Below are 21,580 nucleotides of genomic sequence, written 5' to 3'. Positions count from 1 at the left end.
TCTAAGTAGAATGACATGGAGAGTGTAAAGGAGGTTTCGTGGGCGAGGGGCTTGGACTTTCAGCAAGTGTGCATGAGCGTGTTAGATAGGAGTGAATGGAGACGAGTGGTTTCTGGGACCTGACGAGCTGTTGGAGTGTGAGTAGGCTAATGTTTAGTGAAGGGATTCAGGGAAACCAGTTATTTTTATATAGCCGGACTTGAGTTCTGGAAATGGGAAGTACAGTGCCTGCACTTTAACCCTTTCAGGGTCAACAGGCCCCCTCAGAGACTTGTTCTCAGGGTCAGCCAAATTTAAAAAAAAAAAAAAAAAGTTTCTTATGAAAAGATAGAGAATCTTTTCCTAATCCTAATGACACCAAAAATATGAAATTTGATGGAAAACTTACGGAATTATGCTCTTGGAAAGTTAGCGCTCTCGACGATGTTTACACATCGGCGATTTTTGCCCACTTTGAGCCCTATTTTCGGGTAATTCCAGTGTACTTGTCGACAAAAATCATAACTATTTTGCTAGAACTCCATTTTTTCTATCAAATGAGTACAAGAAACCACCCATTTACCGATTTCAACTATCCAATACAGTGGTTAGAATTTAGCAATTTTGCCAATTTCACACAAATTTCAAAAGATGCCAATTTCCGAATAAGGTCCAGAATAAACAAGAAAGACATTCCTGGCACTAAAATAACATTTCCTCTGTTCATTAGTCACGTCCCCATGCCCCTCTTACATTCTTTTGCTTTCCATTTTGAATTTTTATTCTCACAAAAAATAGAAGATTTACTGTTATGCAGACTACTGCTAGTATTAGTGTACAAATGGTATAAATAATATCGGCGCACTTGTGAATGAACATTAGACTCACCAGTTGATGTGTATTGGACGCATAGCATGATTTTACTTTTGAACTTTGGTAAAAATCGAACATTTCTGCTACTTTGAGTGCAATTTCAAGGTAGTTTTCTTTGTAAAACCAGTCAAAATCATCTCAATTTCTGTAATATGTCTTCCATTCTATAAAATGAGACCAGGAAAACTAGAATACAACAATAAATACCATACGAAAATACAGTGCAAAGTCGCTGTTTTAACCCTTTGACTGTCGCGGCCGTATATATACGTCTTACGAGGTACCATGTTCGACGTATATATACTCATAAATTCTAGCGGCTTCAAATCAAGCAGGAGAAAGCTGGTAGGCCCACATGTGAGAGAATGGGTCTGTGTGGTCAGTGTGCATCATATAAAAAAAAATCCTGGAGCACGCAGTGCATAATGAGGAAAAAAAAAACTCCGACCGTTTTTTTAAATTAAAATGCCGACTTTGTGGTCTATTTTCGTATAGTATTTATGGTTGTATTCTCGTTTTCTTGGTCTCATTTGATAGAATGGAAAATATATTATAGAAATAGAGGTGATTTTGATTGATTTTACTATAAAAAGAACCTGGAAATGGAGCACAAAATACGGGAAATGTTTGATTTTTGCCGATGTTCAAAAGTAAACAAATGATGTCATTGTCCAATAAATGTCCAAATAGCCATTCTAATATGCGGTCATGAATGGGTTGATGTAATTTTTACAATTATTACAATATTGCAGTAGTCTGCATAACAGTAAATCTTCTATTTTTTGTTTGAATAAAATTTCAAAATAAAAAGCAGGAGTAATATCAGAGGGGCCTGGAGACATGACTGATGAACAAAGAAAATGTTATTTTAGAGCCAGGAATGTCTGCATTGTTCATTCTGGTCCTTATTTTGAAATTGTCATATTTTTTATTTTTCGTGAAATTGGCCAAATTGCAAATTTCTGACCATGTTATTGGGTAGTTGAAATCGGTAAATGGGCAGTTTCTTGTACTCAATCGATAGAAAAAATGGAGTTCTGAAGAAATAGCTATGAGTTTGGTTGATTGGAATAATGGAATTAGCCGAAAATAGGGCTCAAAGTGGGCGAAATCGCCGATTTGTAAATATCGCCGAGGTCGCTAACTTCGCGAGAGCGTAATTCAGTCAGTTTTCTATCAAATTTCGTTTTTGGTGTCTTTGCAATCGCGAAAAGATTCTCTATCATTTAATAAGAAATTTTTTTGTTTTTAAATTTTGCAACACCAGGAGACACCTCAGGATTGGGGTTTCGACAGTCAAGGGGTTAATCCAAAAACACGGTCAAAGTTTTTTTTTCTTATTACGCAGTGTGTGCTGCAGGATTTTTTTTTTATACCACGCACACTGACCACATAGACCCATTCTTTCATATGTAGGCCTACCAGCTTTCTCTCATTAGATTTGAGGGCGCTAGAATTTAGGCGTACTAGTACGTCAAAAGCCCTGGTGCGCAAGCCGTACTAGTACGTACGGCTGAAACCCTGAAAGGGTTAAAGGAGGGGTTTGGGATAATGCAAGTTTGGAGGGATGTGTAATAGGATGCTATATATATAATTGGGGCTTTGATATTTTAATTATTTCAGGTCACTTTTTATAGTGTATCTTTATATATGCTTCTAAACTGTTGTATCTGGGTGCCTGTGCAAAAACAGTGGTTATGTATGAGTGAGGTGAAAGTGTTGAATGATGATGAAAGTATTTTTATTTTGGGGGTTTTCTTTCTTTTTGCGTCGCCCTGCCTAGGTGGGAGACGGCCAACTTGAGAAAAAAAAAAAAACATTATTTCTCCATGGGGAAGTGGAATAGAATTATTCTTCCGTAAGCCATACATGTCGTAAGAGGCAACTAAAATGTCAGGGGCAAGGGGCTAGTAACCCCTTCTCCTGTATATATTACTAAATATAAAAGGAGAAGCTTTCTTTTTCTTTTTGGGCCACCATGCTTTGGTGGGATATGACTGGTTTGTTGAAAGAAGAAAGATATTTATTATTGACAATCAAATATACATGGGGCAAGTAATTCGAATATCACTAAATGATTGTAAACTAGAAGCATATAAATTTATTTGGATTATTAACCTGGAGAGTTAATAACCCAAAAAAGCAAAACAGTGCCACTTATTTCCTACAATGAGTGTTGTTTGGCTAACTTTTAATTATTCTGTGAAATAGCACATTTGTTTACCGCATTTCATGGCTTATAAGACTTAGTTTCAATGGCTCGGCATCAGACATAACTGGGAGAACTACAGCGCACCTCACACCCCAAACATATAGCCCTTGTCACTGACCTTCACTTTATAGGACACAGGGTGATTTTGTGGAGACATTTTATGGTGAGGCATTTTAAGCCGTGAAATATGGTAAGTGTCCTAAAAAAAGTTGTATTTTAAAATTCTTCTACACTTTCTTCCTTCTCTAACTTTTCTTTTTAAATGTCTTATGACTAAATAAATTTTCATTTTGAAAATTGTAAAAGAAAAATGGAGGTGTGCTCATAAGACTAAGTACAAATTCAAAATAAAGGGATGTGTATATTCACTCCTACTTCCACACACAAATGAATATGTCAACAAACAAACAAAAATTGTCGTATGAACAATGTTACTAAAATTTGCAAAGAGGGTTTTATGCAGAGTGAAACTCAGTTTGGGTATGTAGGAAGGAAGGGCACTATTGCACATTAACCCTTTGACTGTCGCAACCCCAAATCCTGAAGTGTCTCCTGGTGTCGAAGAATAAAATGGCACCCCAATTTACCTACTACTCCCTCCACAACATTTTTACCCCCTTTAGCACTGAAATCCCCAACCACAAGTACTCTCACACTTGGTCCAAAACTCCCCACGCATTTCCCAAAATCTCTCTTTCTCTACACTTCTCTCTTCTCCAGATGCATATACGCTTACTATAACCCACTTTTCACATCCAACCTTTATTTTATTCCACACAATCCTTGAATTAATACATTTATAGTCCCTCTTTTCCTGCCATATCTTATCCTTCAACATCATTGCTACTCCTTCTTTAGCTCTAACTATTAGAAATCCCTGACCTAATCCCATTTATTCCTCTCCATTGAAACTCTCCCACACCCTTCAGCTTTATTTCACTTAAAGCCAGGACATCCAGCTTCTTCTCATTCATAACATCCACAATCATCTCTTTCTTAAAATTTGCACAACATCCACGCACATTCAGACTTCCCACTTTGACAATTTTCTTCTTATTCTTTTTAGTAATCTTTACAGGGAAAGGGGTTACTAGCCCATTGTTCCCGGCATTTTAGTCGACTTTTACAACACGCATGGCTTACGGAGGAAAGATTCTCATTCCACTTCCCCATGGATATACAGTAAAAGGAAAAGTAATAAGATGTGTACATGTATGTGTAGTGTGACCTAAGTAGAAGTAGCAAGACATACCTGTAATCTTGCATATTTATGAGACAGACAAAAGACACCAGCAATCCTACCATCATGTAAAACAATTACAGGCTTTCGTTTTACACTCACTTGGCAGGACGGTAGTACCTCCCTGGGTGGTTGCTGTATACCAAGTTAGTCTAACTCGAGTCCTAGATGTTGCAATTCAGAGAGTTATTTAAGCTGTTGTATTCTGAGCACCTCTGCAAAAGCAGTGATAATGTGTGAGTGTGGTGAAAGTGTTGAATGATGATGAAAGTATTTTCTTTTTGGGGATTTTCTTTCTTTTTTGGGTCACCCTGCCTCGGTGGGAGACGACCAACTTGTTGAAAAAAAAAAAAGTATTTTCTTTTTGGGGATTTTCTTTCTTTTTTGGGTCACCCTGCCTCGGTGGGAGACGACCGACTTGTTGAAAAAAAAAAAAAAAAAAAAATTGAATTTAAGTGTTTGTGCACTTCTGGCAAGACAACTATTGAATAAGCAATGTTGAATGTGTTTTCTTTTTTCTGTGGTCACCCTACCTTGAAGGGAGAGGGACACTGTGTTGAAAAATTGTGAATTAGAGTAATTTATTCCCAAATGGTTTATTTCATAATAAATTTCAAAAAGTTCTCATCTACTCAGTGAATACTCGTAAAAAATAAAAATATAACCCTTACTTACAAACAGCATCAGCATTTTCCTCATTGTTAAGAGATTCAAATATGCTTTCAGCAGCAAGCATAGCACTCTTCATTGCAGTGTGTGTTCCTTTGATCTTTGGAACAACCATAAACCCTGGTGAACACCCTATTAAACATCCACCAGGGAATGAAAGTTTGGGAATACACTGTAATCCCCCTTCATTCAAGGCTCGGGCACCATACGAAATCCTGAAAGATGATGCACTTGTTCACAGAGTGAGGCAGTGTTCCTAAACATGACATTTTTTTCATCTTTACAATATAGGTACTATATACCTTAATAAAATTTTGTTTAACATTAATCTGTTTAGACAATCTAATAACATATAAACAAATCTGAAAAAATGTTAACTTAAAAACATCAAGTGCAAATAAACTATTTTTTGGATTGAGAGTATACCCCTTAGTTTTAGGCTGAAGCCAACTGGGACCCATTTATAATATGTTGTACTCTTTCACACAAAAATATAGTACAAGTACTCACCTCTCTTGACCCCAGTAGGCTGTATCTCTCACTTTTTCACTCATTTTAGGACCCTTTCACTTCTGCTTGCACATCATTCCTGAATTATTCTAACAAGTCAGCTGATACTCTTGCTGCTATTTGAAGCTCTAGCCATCAACTTCATACACTAATGTCAACACCATTTTCTGCTCTCTAATTGTTGGATACTTCTGCAATCAACTCCCATTAAGATTTGTAGTTCTTTCTGCTCTGCTTGTATTACTGCTTGGAAAGGTAATTCACTTTTGGTCTCATGTGTGCTGTCAGGCTTGTCCTGGCTGTTTCCTGTCAGAACAGACTGGCCATTCATATATGTGAATTCTTATGAGTATCTGGTGTTATCTTCTGTTCTTCATAGGCCTGAAACAAACTTCTCTTGTTAGTTAGCCCAGATATGTCAAAAGGGTGCAGATCTATGCTCCCTTGACTCCTAATGGTTATCCCTCAAGCACTTTTCATCTTCTAAACAGGCTCTGGTGGGCTAATGGGATCCATTTGCCCTCAGTTAGTTACAGAATTATGTGCTGGGCTTTTATGTTTCATCAAGCATTGAACAGGCAATTGCAGCTCCAGCAGTTGGCAAAACTGCCTTCTCTGGGATTGCAAGCAACTTTTTGCCTCCTATGGGATTTCTGGATCTCAATTCTGATGACCCTTGCCTCTGTCTTTTGTCTCCTGAATCAACTGGGGTGCCTCTATATTGGGCTCATTCTAGGGCATTTCTGTCTTAGTTATTCTTCTGATGGGGCCTCCATTTGTTGTCATATCAGACTTTTTTCCAAGCTGTTCATTCAATGGCTTCATCTGCATGCCTATCACATGTTGTTCCGAGCCCTATTCAGGATGGCATGTTGATGCGAGTGTCTGCCACCATTCTATTAACCCTTTCAGGGTCAGAACCTGATCTGAAACTTGCTCTTGGGGTCGAAGAATTTAAAAAGAAAAAATTCTTATGATGAAATCAAAAGTATGAAATTTGATGGAAAACTTGCGGCATAGTTTATGCATTGGTGATTTCGCCCATCTGAGTTCTATTTTCAGCCAATTTCATTGTTCCAGTCAACTAAACTCATAGCTATTTTGCTAGTATTCCTTCTATTCTATCAACTGACTGAAAGAAACCACCCATTTACCTATTTCAAATACCTAATGAAGTGATCAGAATTCGATAATTTGGCCAATTTCGCACAAAATTCAAGAACTGCCAATTTCAAAACAGGGTCCAGAATAAACAATGTAGACATTCCTGGCACTATAACATTTCCTCTGTTCATTAGTCATGGCCTCAGGCCTCTCCTGGATTGCACTTGCTTTCCAATTTAAATTTTTATTTGCACAAAAAAGATGATTTACTGTTATGCAGACTACTGCATTATTGTAATAATTGTATAAATAATGTCAGCACATTTGTGGACACAGACCAATCAGATGAACGCATACTGGACAAGTGATGTAATTTGATTACTCTGGAATATCGGTAAAAATTAAACATTTCCACTACCTTAAGCTCAATTTCAAGCTAATTTCAGTACTGAAACAATCAAATTCATCCCTATTTCTGTAAAGTATCTTCCATTCTATCAAATGAGACCAAGAAATCGAGAATAAACTATGAACATCTCATGAAAATACACTGCAGAGTCGCTGTTTTAAGCCAAAAACACTGTCACAGTTTTCTCCCCCCCCCCCATCATGCATTGCTTGCTGCAGGATTTTTTTTATGTGGTGCACACTTATCACACAGGCCCATTTTCTTATATCTAGCCCCAAAATTACTGCTCACAGCTTATGAGTGAGCTTAGCTCATGATGCAGAACAACGGGACTGACCTGCACATCAAAGCCGCTGAACAATGGGACCCACCCCAAAAGGGTTAATAAGCAACTATAACACTTCTTAATCCTAAGGGATAAAGATATTAGCTTTATAAAATAATTGTCTAAATAAATGGATGACAAATACTGAATCTCTAAGAAGGAATGAATTCAGCTGTAAATTCCAATCTGAAAGATGAAATGTTTAAGCAATACTTAAGAAATTACAAAGCAGACATAGTACTAACCTTGTCCCACCCCGCAGTACAGGCTCAACAGATGGGTGATGTTTGAATTTTTGAAACTCCTTGAATGGATGTAAATATGGGTTTGTATAATCCAACCCAATAACAAAGCCAAGAGCAATTAATGGTTGCTCTTCATTTAAGTGATACAAGAATGAGCCTCCGTAAGTATTCCTGAAAATTTCAAATACTCAAAAAGTGTTCCAACTAAAAACAAAATATAGTTATAGGTAATAAAGTAACTGAATCAATCATGAATATAAAAATCTACTTTGCAAAGCAACTTTTTGAAAATATACATTCCTTTTAACCCGTAAACGGTCCAAACGTATATATACGTTTTTTCAACATTTGAAAGTATGTAAAAAAAGTAGATCTTTTTGTTTTTTTACATTTGAAAATGTGTAAAAAAATTTTGATCTACTTTTTTTTTTTTTGTTATATTTGAAAATATGTAAAAAACGTAGATCTACTTTTGTAGCACTACACATGTGAACGTAGATCTGCTTGACTCATGAAATCGTAATGACACGATTGCAAACAAACCATACCCCGGCCAGGATTGAACCCGCGGTCAGAGAGTCTCAAAACTCCAGACCGTCGCGTTAGCCACTAGACCAGCTAGCCACAATAAGATTCGTCCAACTAGGTATATTTCTACACCATAGGAAGGTTAGCATAGGCACCACTGTGACCACAAATGCAAGCTTTTACAGACGAATCTCCAGCTAGCACTGGTGCCTATGCTAACCTTCCTATGGTGTAGAAATATACCTAGTTAGACAAATCTTATTGTGGCTAGCTGGTCTAGTGGCTAACGCGACGGTCTGGAGTTTTGAGACTCTCTGACCGCGGGTTCAATCCTGGCCGGGGTATGGTTTGTTTGCAATCGTGTCATTATGATTTCGTGAGTCATGTTGACGGCAGTGAGGGGACTTGAGCTAGAGTTCATCACGGCCACGCTAGCTGGAGATTCATCTGTAAAAACTTGCATTTGTGGTCACAGTGGTGCCTATGCTAACCTTCCTATGGTGTAGAAATATACCTAGTTGGACGAATCTTATTGTGGCTGGCTGATCTACTGGCTAACACGACGGTCTGGAGTTTTGAGACTCTCTGACCGCGGGTTCAATCCCGGCCGGGGTATGGTTTGTCTGCAATTGTGTCATTACGATTTCGTGAGTCATGTTGACGGCAGTGAGGGGACTTGAGCTAGAGTTCGTCACGGCCACGCTAGCTGGAGATTCGTCTGTAAAAACTTGCATTTGTGGTCACAGTGGTGCCTATGCTAACCTTCCTATGGTGTAGAAATATACCTAATTGGACAAATCTTATTGTGGCTAGCTAGTCTAGTGGCTAACGCGACGGTCTGGAGTTTTGAGACTCTCTGACCGCAGGTTCAATCCCGGCCGGGGTATGGTAGATCTGCTTGGACCGTTTACGGGTTAATAATTCTGATTTTTTTTTTTTTAACTCAACAACCATCCCTAGCCAAGGTAGTGATCCAAAGACAACACATTCACTATCATTCATTCAACTGATGTCTTTCCAGATCACACATTCTACAAATAGACAAATGCATAATGACAATTTAAAGATATTCATAATTTATTTTACAATATACTGTACACTGGATATAGTGCATTTATTGTTTTCCATCTGATAAGAGGCTGATCCACTTTTTACAACTAGATCTTGTGTATAGCAGTTTTTCCTATCTAATTACATGACTCAAAGTATATTACCACCAATAATTAGTTTTCTGTGTCAATACAAGGAATTCAAGTCAGTACACTAAGAAGAGAAAAACTATTAGACATACTTGTCAAGTGGCCATCCAACAGTGTGTTCAATTGTTCCTGGCTTGTGGTTTTCAGGTTTCACTTCCCATAATTCTTTAAGCCCAATTCCATACGATTGAGACTCACAGTTTTCACGTAGCTTGAATTTAGAATACAGTTGCTTGGCCAGGTGGCCATGACAACCCTCAGCAAATACTGTACATTTTCCCCGCAGCTCCATTCCTCGAGCAAAGGAATCCTGGTTTATTAAAGTTTTAAAAAACATATTCTGAGTGATAAATGTAACAATAACAACATGCAGATCTAAACTGTAACTGATGATGTATTTCCTTGAATAGGTGATTATAATCACTGGTACAATCTTCCAGTAACTATTCAAATACTGTACCTTCAAGACTCCTGAAGGATCATAGGAGACATCTGTTTAAGAATTCTTCAAGCATGTTTAGCTATACACCTACCATCCGACTTACCGAGTTCGGTTCCGAGAAACCGGTCATAAGTCGAAATGGTCGCAAGTTGAACTTTACTACTGAATATCAACAAAACATTTTTGTAATGACTATTTTATTGTTTTATTTTGGTATTTCATGTTTTACTTTACTTTTTATGTTGTTAGTACTATATTTTATACTGTAAGGTTTAGGATAAACACTGTGTACAACACAAACAGTTGTTTATTTCCCAGAAATTTGGCATAAAAAAACATGGTCGTAAGTCGAGTGGTCGTAAGTTGAGCAGGTCGTAAGTCGGATGGTAGGTGTATTAAAAGTGAAGAAGGTGCCTCCAAAGAGTATTTGAAAATAAGGTCACAGAGGTACAAAAGGGAAGGACACCCAAATCTCTCACCCATTATTCTTAGGCCATACCCACACTGCTTTTGAAGTTTATGATCTACATATTCTCTACTTCTACCATTAACTTTCATATTAATAGTGTTTCAATTACAGTAGAGCCCCACTTATATGGCGGGTTAGGTTCCAGGCTATCGCTGGAGAGCAGAACGTCATTTTTTCCATTTATAAATGCACATAAATGCCATACAACAAGTTTACGCTAAATTATATTAACCCTTTCAGGGTCGCCAGGCCCTCTCCGAGACTTGTTCTCAGGGTCGCCCAAATTTAAAAAAAAAAAATTCTTATGAAAAGATAAAGAATCTGTTCCCGATCATAATGACACCAAAAGTATGAAATTTGATGGAAAACTTATGTAATTATGCTCTCGCATAGTTAGCGATCTCGACAATGTTTACGTATCGGCGATTTTGCCCACTTTGAGCTCTATTTTCGGCCAATTCCAGTGTACTATTTGACAAAAATCATAACTATTTCTCTAGAACTCCATTTTTTCTATTGAATGAGTGCAAGAAACCACCCATTTACCGATTTCAACTATCCAATAAAGTGGTCAGAATTTAGCAACTTTGCCAATTTCACACAAACTTCAAAAGATGCCACTTTCTGAATAGGGTCCAGAATAAACAAGAAAGACATTCCCAGCACTAAAATAACAAGTTCTCTGTTCGTTAGTCACGTCCCCAGGCCCCTCTTATATTTCTTTGGCTTTCCACTTTGAATTTTTATTCTTACAAAAAAAATAAGATTTACTGTTATGCAGACTACTGCATTAGTGTAGAAATGGTATAAATAATATCAGCGCACTTGTGAAAGAATATTAGACTCACCAGTTGATGTGTATTGGACGCTTGACATGATTTGTTTATTTTTGAACTTTGGTAAAAATCGAACATTTCTGCTACTTTGAGCTTAATTTCAAGGTACTTTTCATTGTGAAACCAGTCAAAATCATCTCAATTTCTGTAATATGTCTTCCATTCTATAAAATGAGACTAGAATACAACTATAAATACCATACGAAAATGCAGTGCAAAGTCACTGTTTTAATCCAAAAACATGGTCAAAGTTTTTTTTTTTCTCATTACGCACTGTATGCTGCAGGATTTTTTTTTTATACTGCACACATTGACCACATAGACCCATTCTTTCATACATAGGCCTACCAGCTTTCTCTCACTAGATTTGAGGGTGCTAGAATTTAGGCGTACTAGTACATCAAAAACCCTGGGGCATATGCCGTACTAGTACGGCTGAAACCCTGAAAGGGTTAAGTTAGTAATATAACTAGGCATTAAAAACACAAAAAGTAAAATACATACATAGTACATTCATTACTTATCTTAAAGTATTTGTAATCTTAATGTAGGGTGAGAGGTGAGTAGTACTTATTTGTAGGTAGTCAGGTGTAGGTAGCCCTGGCTCCCCGTCTCATACTTATCCACTTCGGGGTTTCCTACGTACTAGTACGGCTTATGCACCAGGGTTATTGACGTACTAGTACGCCTAAATTCTAGTGCCTTCAAATCTAGCAAGAGAAAGCTGGTAGGCCTACATATGAAAGAATGGGTCTATGTGGTCAGTGTGCGCAGTATAGAAAAAAATCCTGCAGCACACAGTGCGTAATGAGAAAAAAAAAAAACTGACCGTGTTTTTGGTTTAAAACAGCGACTTTGCACTGTATTTTCATATGGTATTTATGGAGTGTGTGTAAAGGTAGAAAGTTGAAACTGAACATAGAAAAGAGTAAGGTGATGAGGGTTTCAAATGATTTAGATAAAGAAAAATTGGATATCAAATTGAGGAGGAGGAGTATGGAAGAAGTGAATGTTTTCAGATATTTGGGAGTTGACGTGTCAGCGGATGGATTTATGAAGGATGAGGTTAATCATAGAATTGATGAGGGAAAAAAGGCAAGTGGTGCGTTGAGGTATATGTGGAGACAAAAAACGTTATCTATGGAGGCAAAGAAGGGAATGTATGAAAGTATAGTAGTACCAACACTCTTATATGGGTGTGAAGCTTGGGTTGTGAATGCAGCAGCGAGGAGGCGGTTGGAGGCAGTGGAGATGTCCTGTCTAAGGGCAATGTGTGGTGTAAATATTATGCAGAAAATTTGGAGTGTGGAAATTAGGAGAAGGTGCGAAGTTAATAAAAGTATTAGTCAGAGGGCTGAAGAGGGGTTGTTGAGGTGGTTTGGTCATTTAGAGAGAATGGATCAAAGTAGAATGACATAGAGAGCATATAAATCTGTAGGGGAAGGAAGGCGGGGTAGGGGTCGTCCTCAAAAAAGGTTGGAGGGAGGGGGTAAAGGAGATTTTGTGGGCGAGGGGCTTGGACTTCCAGCAAGCATGCGTGAACATGTTAGATAGGAGTGAATGGAGACGAATGGTATTTGGGATCTGATGATCTGTTGAAGTGTGACCAGGGTAATATTTAGTGAAGGGATTCAGGGAAACCGGTTATTTTCATACAGCCGGACTTGAGTCCTGGAAATGGGAAGTACAATGCCTGCACTCTAAAGGAGGGGTTCGGGATATTAGCAGTTTGGAGGGATATGTTGTGTATCTTTATAGGTACATGCTTCTAAACTGTTGTGTTCTGAGCACCTCTGCAAAAACAGTGATTATGTGTGAGTGAGGTGAAAGTGTTCAATGATGATGAAAGTATTTTCTTTTTGGGGACTTCCTTTCGTTTTTGGGTCACCCTGCCTTGGTGGGAGACGGCCGACTTGTTAACCCCTTCAGGGTCCAAGGCCCAAATCTGAAGTGGTGCCCCAGTGTCCAAGAATTTTCAAAAAAAAAATTTGTTATTTTTTCTTATGAAATGGTAGAGAATCTTTTTGTGAAGGTAATAAAACAAAAAGTACGAAATTTGATGGAAAATTGACGAAATTATGCTTTCGCGAATTTTGAAGTGTCAGCGATATTTACAAATCAGCGATTTTGCCGACTTTGACTCCCATTTTAGGCCAATTACATTATTCCAGTCAACCAAATTCTTAGCTATTTCACTGGTATTACTTCTATTCTATCGATTGAGCACAAGAAATCGCCAAGTCAACTGATTCAACTACAAATTAAAGTGATCGGAAATTGTTAATTTGGCCAATTTAACACAAAGTTCAAAATATTCCAATTTCAAAATAGGGTCCAGAATAAACAATGTAGGTATTCCTGGCACTAAAGTAACATTTCCTCTGTTCATTAGTTACGTTTTGAGGCTTTACAAATAAATTCCATTTTCATTTTTTATTCACATAATGAATTTTTATTCACACCAAAAAATAGAAGATTTACTGTTATGCAATACTGTAATAATTGTATAAATATCATCACCATATTTGTGAATGCATATTAGACCCACCAGCTGGCGTGTATTAGACGTGTGAGGTCGTTTGTTTACTCTTGAATATCGGCAAAAATTTAACATTTCTGCTAATTTGAGCTCAGTTTCAAGCCATTTCCAGTGCTAAAACCAATCAAAATCATCTCTATTTCTGTAATATGTCTTCCATTCTATCAAATGAGACCAAGAAATCGCAAATAGAACTATAAAAACATACGAAAAAACACTGCAAAGTCGCCGTTTTAATCGAAAAATCATGATTTCAGTTTTTTCTCTCATTATACACAACGCGCTGCAGGATCTGTTTTATGTGGTGCACACATACCATATAGATGTATTCTCTCATATCTAGGCCCAAATGTACCACTCACAGTTTATCAGAGTGAGCTGAGCTCATGACGTAGATCTACGGTTTGGACCCTGAACGTAAAGCCGTAGATCTACGGGATAGACCCTAAAAGGGTTAAAAAAAAAAAAAAAAAATTATGGCTGTATTCTATTTTAACATTTCATAGAATGGAAGACATATTACAGAAATTGAGATGATTTTGATTGGTTTCACAATGAAAAGTACCTTGAAATTGAGCTCAGAGTAACAGAAATGTTCGATTTTTGCCAAAGTTCAAAAGTAAACAAATCATGCGACGTGTCCAATATACGTCAACTGGTGAGTCTAATATTCTTTCACAAGTGCGGTGATATTATTTGTACCATTTCTACACTAATGCAGTAGTCTGTATAACAGTAAATCTTCTATTTTTTTGTGAGAACAAAAATTCAAAGTGGAAAGCAAGTGAAATGTAAGAGGGGCTTGGGGACATGACTAATGAACAGAGGAAATGTTATTTTAGTGCCAGGAATATCTGTCTTGTTTATTCTGGACCCTATTTGGAAATTGGCATCTTTTGAAATGTGTGAAATTGGCAAAATTGCTAATTTCTGACTACTCTATTGGATAGTTGAAATCGGTAAATGGGTGGTTTCTTGTGCCAGGAATATCTGTCTTGTTTATTCTGGACCCTATTTGGAAATTGGCATCTTTTGAAATTTGTGTGAAATTGGCAAAATTGCTAATTTCTGACTACTTTATTGGATTTTATTTTATTTTATTTTTTTATTTAGTAATTTAAGCATACAAACAGAGGTACAAAAAATACAGGTAAGAGCAGCATGCCAAAGCCACTTATATGCATAGCATTACGGGCTGGCTTAAAATTAACTTAAGATTAACTAAGCAATGATGAAATCAGTGATAAAACATTATTGTAAACAGATAACTATAAAGCACAAATGAGTATTACAAAGAGAGGTCATATGGTTGCTTGCATTGCTGTACATTCAGTCGAACGGAGTATTCTGTTAGGTAGTGTATTTAAAAAAATAATAAAGTTAGATTGGGTCCTAGGTTTAACTTTTGTGTGATATAATTGTGAGTAACATATAGGATATACAATTTATAAGGTTCAGTTATTCAGTATCTATTTGGTTTTGAGTGAGTAAGTGATCTTTGAGAAGAGACTTGAATTTATAAACAGGTAGTGTTTCTTTTATATTTACAGGTAATGAATTCCAGATTTTAGGGCCTTTTATGCGCATTGAGTTTTTGCATAGCGTGAGATGGACACGAGGAACATCAAAGAGTGATCTGTGCCTTGTGTTATAGTCATGTGTTCTGTTGAGGTTGGCAAGGAGATGTTTGAGGGGAGGGTTAATATCAGAGTTAAGTGTTCTATGTATGTAATAGGTGCAATAATAAGTATGGATGTTTTGTATGGTGAGTAGGTTGAGTGTTTTGAATATTGGTGGAGTGTGTTGCCTGTAGTGAGAATTTGTTATCCTTTTAACTGCAGCCTTTTGTTGGGTAATTAGTGGTCTGAGATGGTTAATTGTTGTTGAGCCCCATGCACAAATTCCATAGGTGAGATAGGGGTAAATAAGAGAGTGATAAAGGGCCAGGAGGGCTGACTGTGGAACATAGTACCGTATCTTCGATAGTATGCCTACAGTCTTGGAGATTTTCTTAGAAATTTGTTGTATATGTGTATGAAATTTGAGTCTATTATCGAGGTGGATTCCTAGGAATTTTCCCTCTGTTAGCTTTGTGATAGGTGATCCGTTTATTGTTATGTTAAGAGGTACATCTGTAGCTCTGTTACCAAACCGAATGAAGTAGGTTTTGTCAATGTTTAGTGTAAGTTTGTTAGTCCTCATCCAGGTAGATATTTTCTGTAATTCGGTGTTTACAGTATTGGCTAGCGTGACTGGGCTCGGGTGAGAGAAGACGTATGTAGTGTCATCTGCAAAAAGTGTGGGTTTGAGTAATTGCGAAGCATTTGGTAGGCCATTTATGTATAGGAGAAAGAGAAGAGGGCCAAGGACACTTCCCTGTGGGACACCAACTGTAATTGGTTGTGCGGAAGAGCTTGTCCCATTTGCGTACACATATTGGCTTCTGTTGCCGAGGTAAGACTTGAGGTAGTTAAGGGAGTGCCCTCTAATACCATAGTGTGACAATTTTACGTGGAGCAAGTCATGGTCAACTGTATCAAAAGCTTTACGTAAGTCAATGAAGATCCCCAGTGGGACTTCTTTTTTCTCTATTGCAGTGTATATATGTTCTAGCATGTGTATAATAGCATCATTAGTATTTTTATTAGGCCTGAATCCAAATTGGCAGGGGTTGAGAATGTTTTGGGAGATGAGGTAGGAGTAGATTTGTTTATGAATTAATTTTTCGAAGATTTTTGAGAGAGGGTGTAAATTGGATATTGGCCTATAGTTATTCAACTCAGTTTGGTCTCCTCCTTTATGGATCGGGGTGACCCTTGCTATTTTGAGAACTGTAGGGAAGGTGGAGGATTCAATGGATTTGTTAAAGAGTGTTGCAATGATTGGTGATAGTACTTGTGACGCTTTTTTGTATATAAAGGGTGGTAAGGTATTTAAATCTCCTGCCTTGTTTTTCAGTGCGTTGATAATAAGGGAGACTTCATATGGGTTAGTCGGAGCTAGGAACAGTGTGTTCGGGTAGTTGCCAGTGAGGTAGTCATTTGGTGGGGTATCTGAGCTTGGGATTTTACTGGCAAGGTTTTGACCTATAGTGGAGAAGAAATCATTGAGTCTGTTTGCTGTTTCTGTTGGTGGGAGTTGGGGTTCATCTGATTTTGCTAATTTTATTTCGCTATGTCGTGATATCTTTTTTGTTCCCAGAATTTCTGATAGGGTCTTCCAGGTCTTTTTTATATCACCTCGTAAGTTGGATAATCTGTTCTCATAATACAATTTTTTTGCCCTTCTTATCAGGCTGGTTAGGATTGACGAGTAACATTTTGTTTAGTCTCTGGTTATGCGACCCATTCTGTACTGTTTTTCATATCGGTGTTTTGTATTTATGGATTTGAGAATGCTGGGTGTTAGCCAGGGACTGTTCAGTCTCTTAGCTGTCATCTGTTTAGTTTTTTTAGGGCAGTGCTTGTTATAAAGGTATTGGGTCTTTTTTAGAAAATTATTAAAACATTCGTCAATATCTGTATAGATTTCTAGCTCAGTGTGCCAGTCAATGTTTGTTACTGCTGTTGTGAAGTTATTAATGGCTGCCTCATTGTGAAGTCTGAAGGTGACTTTAGTAGTGTCTTGGGGTATTTTACCAAGAGTTGTTATGAGGAAAGTAGGGTAGTGGTCTGTGGTATTATCTGTAATTATGCCTGATTTTAAAGGGGATATGGTGTTGGTCCAGATGTGGTCAAGTAGGGAAACACTAGTCTCTGTAACTCTTGTAGGTTTTGTTACTGTTGGTAGCAACATGCAGTTACTCATTGTGTTTGTAAATTCAGTAACGTGTGGGTCCTGGTCTTGCAGGAGATTTATATTGAAGTCACCTGAGAGTAGTAAGTGATCTTTGTTCATGCATGGATCAGTTATCATACTTCCTAGGTTTTGACTAAATTGGCTAATGTTTGATTGTGGAACTCTGTAGATGTTTATCACTGTGAGAGGTTTTTGTAGGTATTTGGATTTGAATTTAGCTATTATATATTCCCCATGTTCATCCCTTGTGCAAGTACAGTGGACCCCCGCTTAACGATCACCTCCAAATGCGACCAATTATGTAAGTGTATGTTTGTACGTGTATGTTTGGGGGTCTGAAATGGACTAATCTACTTCACAATATTCCTTATGGGAAAAAATTCGGTCAGTACTGGCACCTGAACATACTACTGGAATGAAAAAAGTTCGTTAACCGGGGGTCCACTGTATTAGTGATACATTCTAGTTGGTCTGAGTAGTATATAGCAGTGCTACCCCCTTGTTGGTCTGGCCTACAGTTGTGTATGGCTGTGTAACCAGGAATGGCATAGACATCTGTAGTATCAGGCTTTAGCCAGGTTTCAGTTAGTGTAATGATGGACATATTGGCATGCAAGGAATTTAGTAATGGATAGTTGAAATCGGTAAATGGGTGGTTTCTTGTACTCATTCGATAGAAAAAAATGGAGTCCTAGCAAAATAGTTATGATTTTTGTCGACTAAAACACTGGAATTGGCCAAAAATAGGGCTCAAAATGGGCGAAATCGCCGATACGTAAATATCGTCGAGACCGCTAACTTTGTGAGAGCATAATTCCGTAAGTTCTCCATCAAATTTCATACTTTTGGTGTCATTATGATCAGAAGATTCTTTCTCTTTTCATGAGAAAAAAAAAAAAAAATTTCTGAAAAATTTTCAACCCTGAGAACAAGTTTAGGAGAGGGCCTCTCGACCCTGGAAGGGTTAATGTACGATATTTACAACATCCCAGAGAGTTAAAATACACATACAGTACACTCACTATGTGTAGTCTTAATGTAGGAAGAGAGGCGAGTAGTATTTATTTGTAGGAAGTCAGTGTAGGTATCTGGCAGGTGTAGCCTGCCTGGGCTACACCTACCGGCTACCTACACTGTGGCCCAGAGCATCGACATACCTTGTTCACTGAATTTAATCGTTTCTAACAACTACCTTTAGATGCCATCATAAACGAAGGGAGAAGTAATGAATAATTCATGCTGAAAATTGTAAACAAAAGCAGAGTGGGGGAGTGGCTGGGCCAAACGCAGATTCATACATGTTTTCTCTGGTGCCTGACCAGAGAAAACGCAATGTTATCCCTCCGCCCGGCTACCACACAGGTCCACAAGTATTATCAGAGCACATATAAAATATGCAATAAATGCTAGACAACAAGTTTACACTAACTTATATTAAGTTAGCAATAGAAATAGGCATAAAAAACACAATAAAAAGTAAGATACACACAGAGTACACTTATTACTTACCTTAAAATATTAATGTGTGAGAGGTGAGTAGCAGGGTGTTTATTGAATAAAATCAGAATGGCACATCACCATCTTCTAACTTGGCACTTAAAGCAAAAGGTTTACGATTCCTCTTTTTATCACAGCTAAGCTTAGACGCCGTCGTCAATGAGAGCAAACTAGTTAACGAAAGAGTAAATGAGAGAGAACGAGATGTAGAGTTCAGACAATGTAAGAACACAAACTGAACAGGTAGTGGACGATAACTTTGTCAGGCGAAATAAATGCATATTAATGTGTGTCTGCTTTTAGTTCATTCATGAACGTTTGTAAGAGTTTTTAAAACCTTTACCTCACAATATTTTTTTTATTATAATAATAATTACCTCACAATACAAATACTCTTACAATGTGTACAAGTTGTACAAGTTAGTACAGAATAAACAAACAGCAACACTCCCATTCTCATGCAACACACCATTTTTAGAGTGAATGAAGATGATGATATTATCATGATAATAAAGAAGCACTAAACCCACAAGGGTTGTGAATTGCTATATACAGAGTGAAGGCATATAAATGGAATATTTTTCTACAGTTATCCCCAAGTGTTTGACTCGAGGAAACGTAATTCTTCCGACACTACCTACACAGCTGCTTTGTAAACAAATCTCATATTTGCGCCAATTTTTATTCTGTGAGTGTATGTATCATGTTTATATGCTATGTAACGTGTTTCTTATATAATTTTGAGGAAAATATCATAGATGGATTAATGAAAATGTCTATATTAAAGTAAAATAAGACATTTGATGTGCCCAAGAGTGATGATTATTATGTACTATTGGTGTCATGAGTAAAGGCACACTTAGCAATTTTAATGTGTACCTGCACACCAGCACAGTGTATAAGTAAATTTAGGTACAGATACACCTAAGTACAGTGGACCCCCGCATAACGATTACCTCCGAATGCGACCAATTATGTAAGTGTATTTATGTAAGTGCGTTTGTACGTGTATGTTTGGGGGTCTGAAATGGACTAATCTACTTCACAATATTTCTTATGGGAACAAATTCGGTCAGTACTGGCACCTGAACATACTTCTGGAGTGAAAAAATACCGTTAACCGGGGGTCCACTGTATAATTATCAGAGTACATATAAATATGCAATAACTGTAAAACACTTGAAATTTTGGAAAGTTTCCAGACATAATAGATGTGGTCACGGAGAATGTAAAGAAACCGGGTGGGGCGTGCTGTATTTGAAAGACCGCTTGTCGTATAGCAAATTTTGGTCATAATTTGACATTGCCATATTAGCGGAACACCGTAAGGTGAAACGCCGTAAAGCGGGGCCCTACTGTATAATAAAATAATGTTTTATGTGTTACTTGTCTTCCATTTCTTCACTGGCATATTTTCATTCTTTCCTAGTGGAAGTGATGACAAATTTATATTTATGAATGCTAAGTGAGCATGTAAAATTCTTTCCAATGCTTTTCATTACATTTCTCCTAAATATCTGAACACATTTATTTCCTCCATTTTTTCTCCCTCCAATCTCATATCTATTTTTTCACTGCCTACATTTTTTGTTACTCTCTTCACCTTACTCTTTCCTATGCTCACTTTAATTTCCTTCTTTTACATACTCTCCCAAATTCCTCCACCAACCTCTGCAACCTCTACAGAATCTCTCAGGAGAACTGTCATCAGCAAAGAGAAACTGTGACAACTCCAACCTCTCCCCAACACCGTAGAATTCATTCTTTAACAACCCCCATCTATAAACATGTTAAACAACCATGGCAAAATCACACATACCTGTCTAAGGCCTAATTTTAATGCAAAATAATCCTACCTCTCCTAATCCTATCTACATAAAAGTTCTTTACTGCTTTTAGAAACCTACTGCCTATTCCATACAACTACAACATCTGCCACACTGCTTCCCTATCCACCCTATCATATTCCTTTCCTAAATCCATAAATGTAACAACAAAGTTCCTTACCTTTATTTAATTATTTTTTATTAATATGCTTTAAAGAAAGCACTTGGTCTACACATCCCCTACTTTGTTTTACCTTTAATACTCTCAATAATTCTATCATACACTTTATGCAGAAAAAGTAATTCTTTCTCTCTTTTGTCCCTTCTTTCCTCTTACACAAAGAACCATGCATGCTCTCTGTCAATCTTTAGATACCTTCTCTTCTTCCATGCATATAGTAGGCATCATCAGTATGCACAAGAATAAACAGATCACACAGAATACAAAACTGCACACTACAAATATGCATGTGTTCCTCACCTAAACTTGTATTTTGTAAGATTACCCTTCCTTTTGATGCACTCCATAAGTCTCCTTGGAACAGATAAGACTGACTTATGAAGGATAACAAAGTCAATACCCTCCCACACAAGCTTAATGGCACTAATGATTTCGGGGTTTGAATTTCCAACGAGTTTCCAGGCAAATCATTAAAATGTTGAAAAATTGCAATAATTTAGCCAATTCTTCATGTTTCTGACAGTATGGCAAGGGGCATTGTCTTCCACACAAAAGTTGCCAAGGCACTTATTGAATCTGTCTGGGAAATATTTTGCTAAAGGCATACTTATGGGTGTGCACATTGATGACGCCTACTGTATACTGAACAAATACACCAACCGCTTCAAAACTGCTTTTAGTATCTTGGTTTTAATCCCA

The 21,580-nt window shown here is 37.4% G+C and overlaps 1 protein-coding gene across 1 annotated transcript in view; it reads right to left on the bottom strand.

Moving 5' to 3' along the window:
* Etf-QO (electron transfer flavoprotein-ubiquinone oxidoreductase) overlaps nucleotides 1-11,185 on the bottom strand; it is a 35,389-nt gene extending 24,204 nt beyond the window's left edge. Inside the window, exons 1-3 of the mRNA XM_070085943.1 lie at nucleotides 9,386-11,185; nucleotides 7,567-7,737; nucleotides 4,980-5,188 (exon numbers count right to left, since the gene is read on the bottom strand). Coding sequence (XP_069942044.1) covers nucleotides 4,980-5,188; nucleotides 7,567-7,737; nucleotides 9,386-9,630 — 625 coding nt within the window. The 5' untranslated portion in view covers nucleotides 9,631-11,185. The remainder of the gene's footprint in view (nucleotides 1-4,979; nucleotides 5,189-7,566; nucleotides 7,738-9,385) is intronic.
* Between the last annotated feature and the right edge of the window lie 10,395 nt (nucleotides 11,186-21,580).

This window comes from Cherax quadricarinatus, chromosome 17 (assembly GCF_038502225.1).
Source record: "Cherax quadricarinatus isolate ZL_2023a chromosome 17, ASM3850222v1, whole genome shotgun sequence".
Classification (NCBI taxonomy): Eukaryota; Metazoa; Arthropoda; class Malacostraca; order Decapoda; family Parastacidae; genus Cherax; species Cherax quadricarinatus.
The sequence above is the reverse complement of the archived record's forward strand: the minus strand, read 5'-3'. Positions and strand labels throughout refer to the sequence as shown.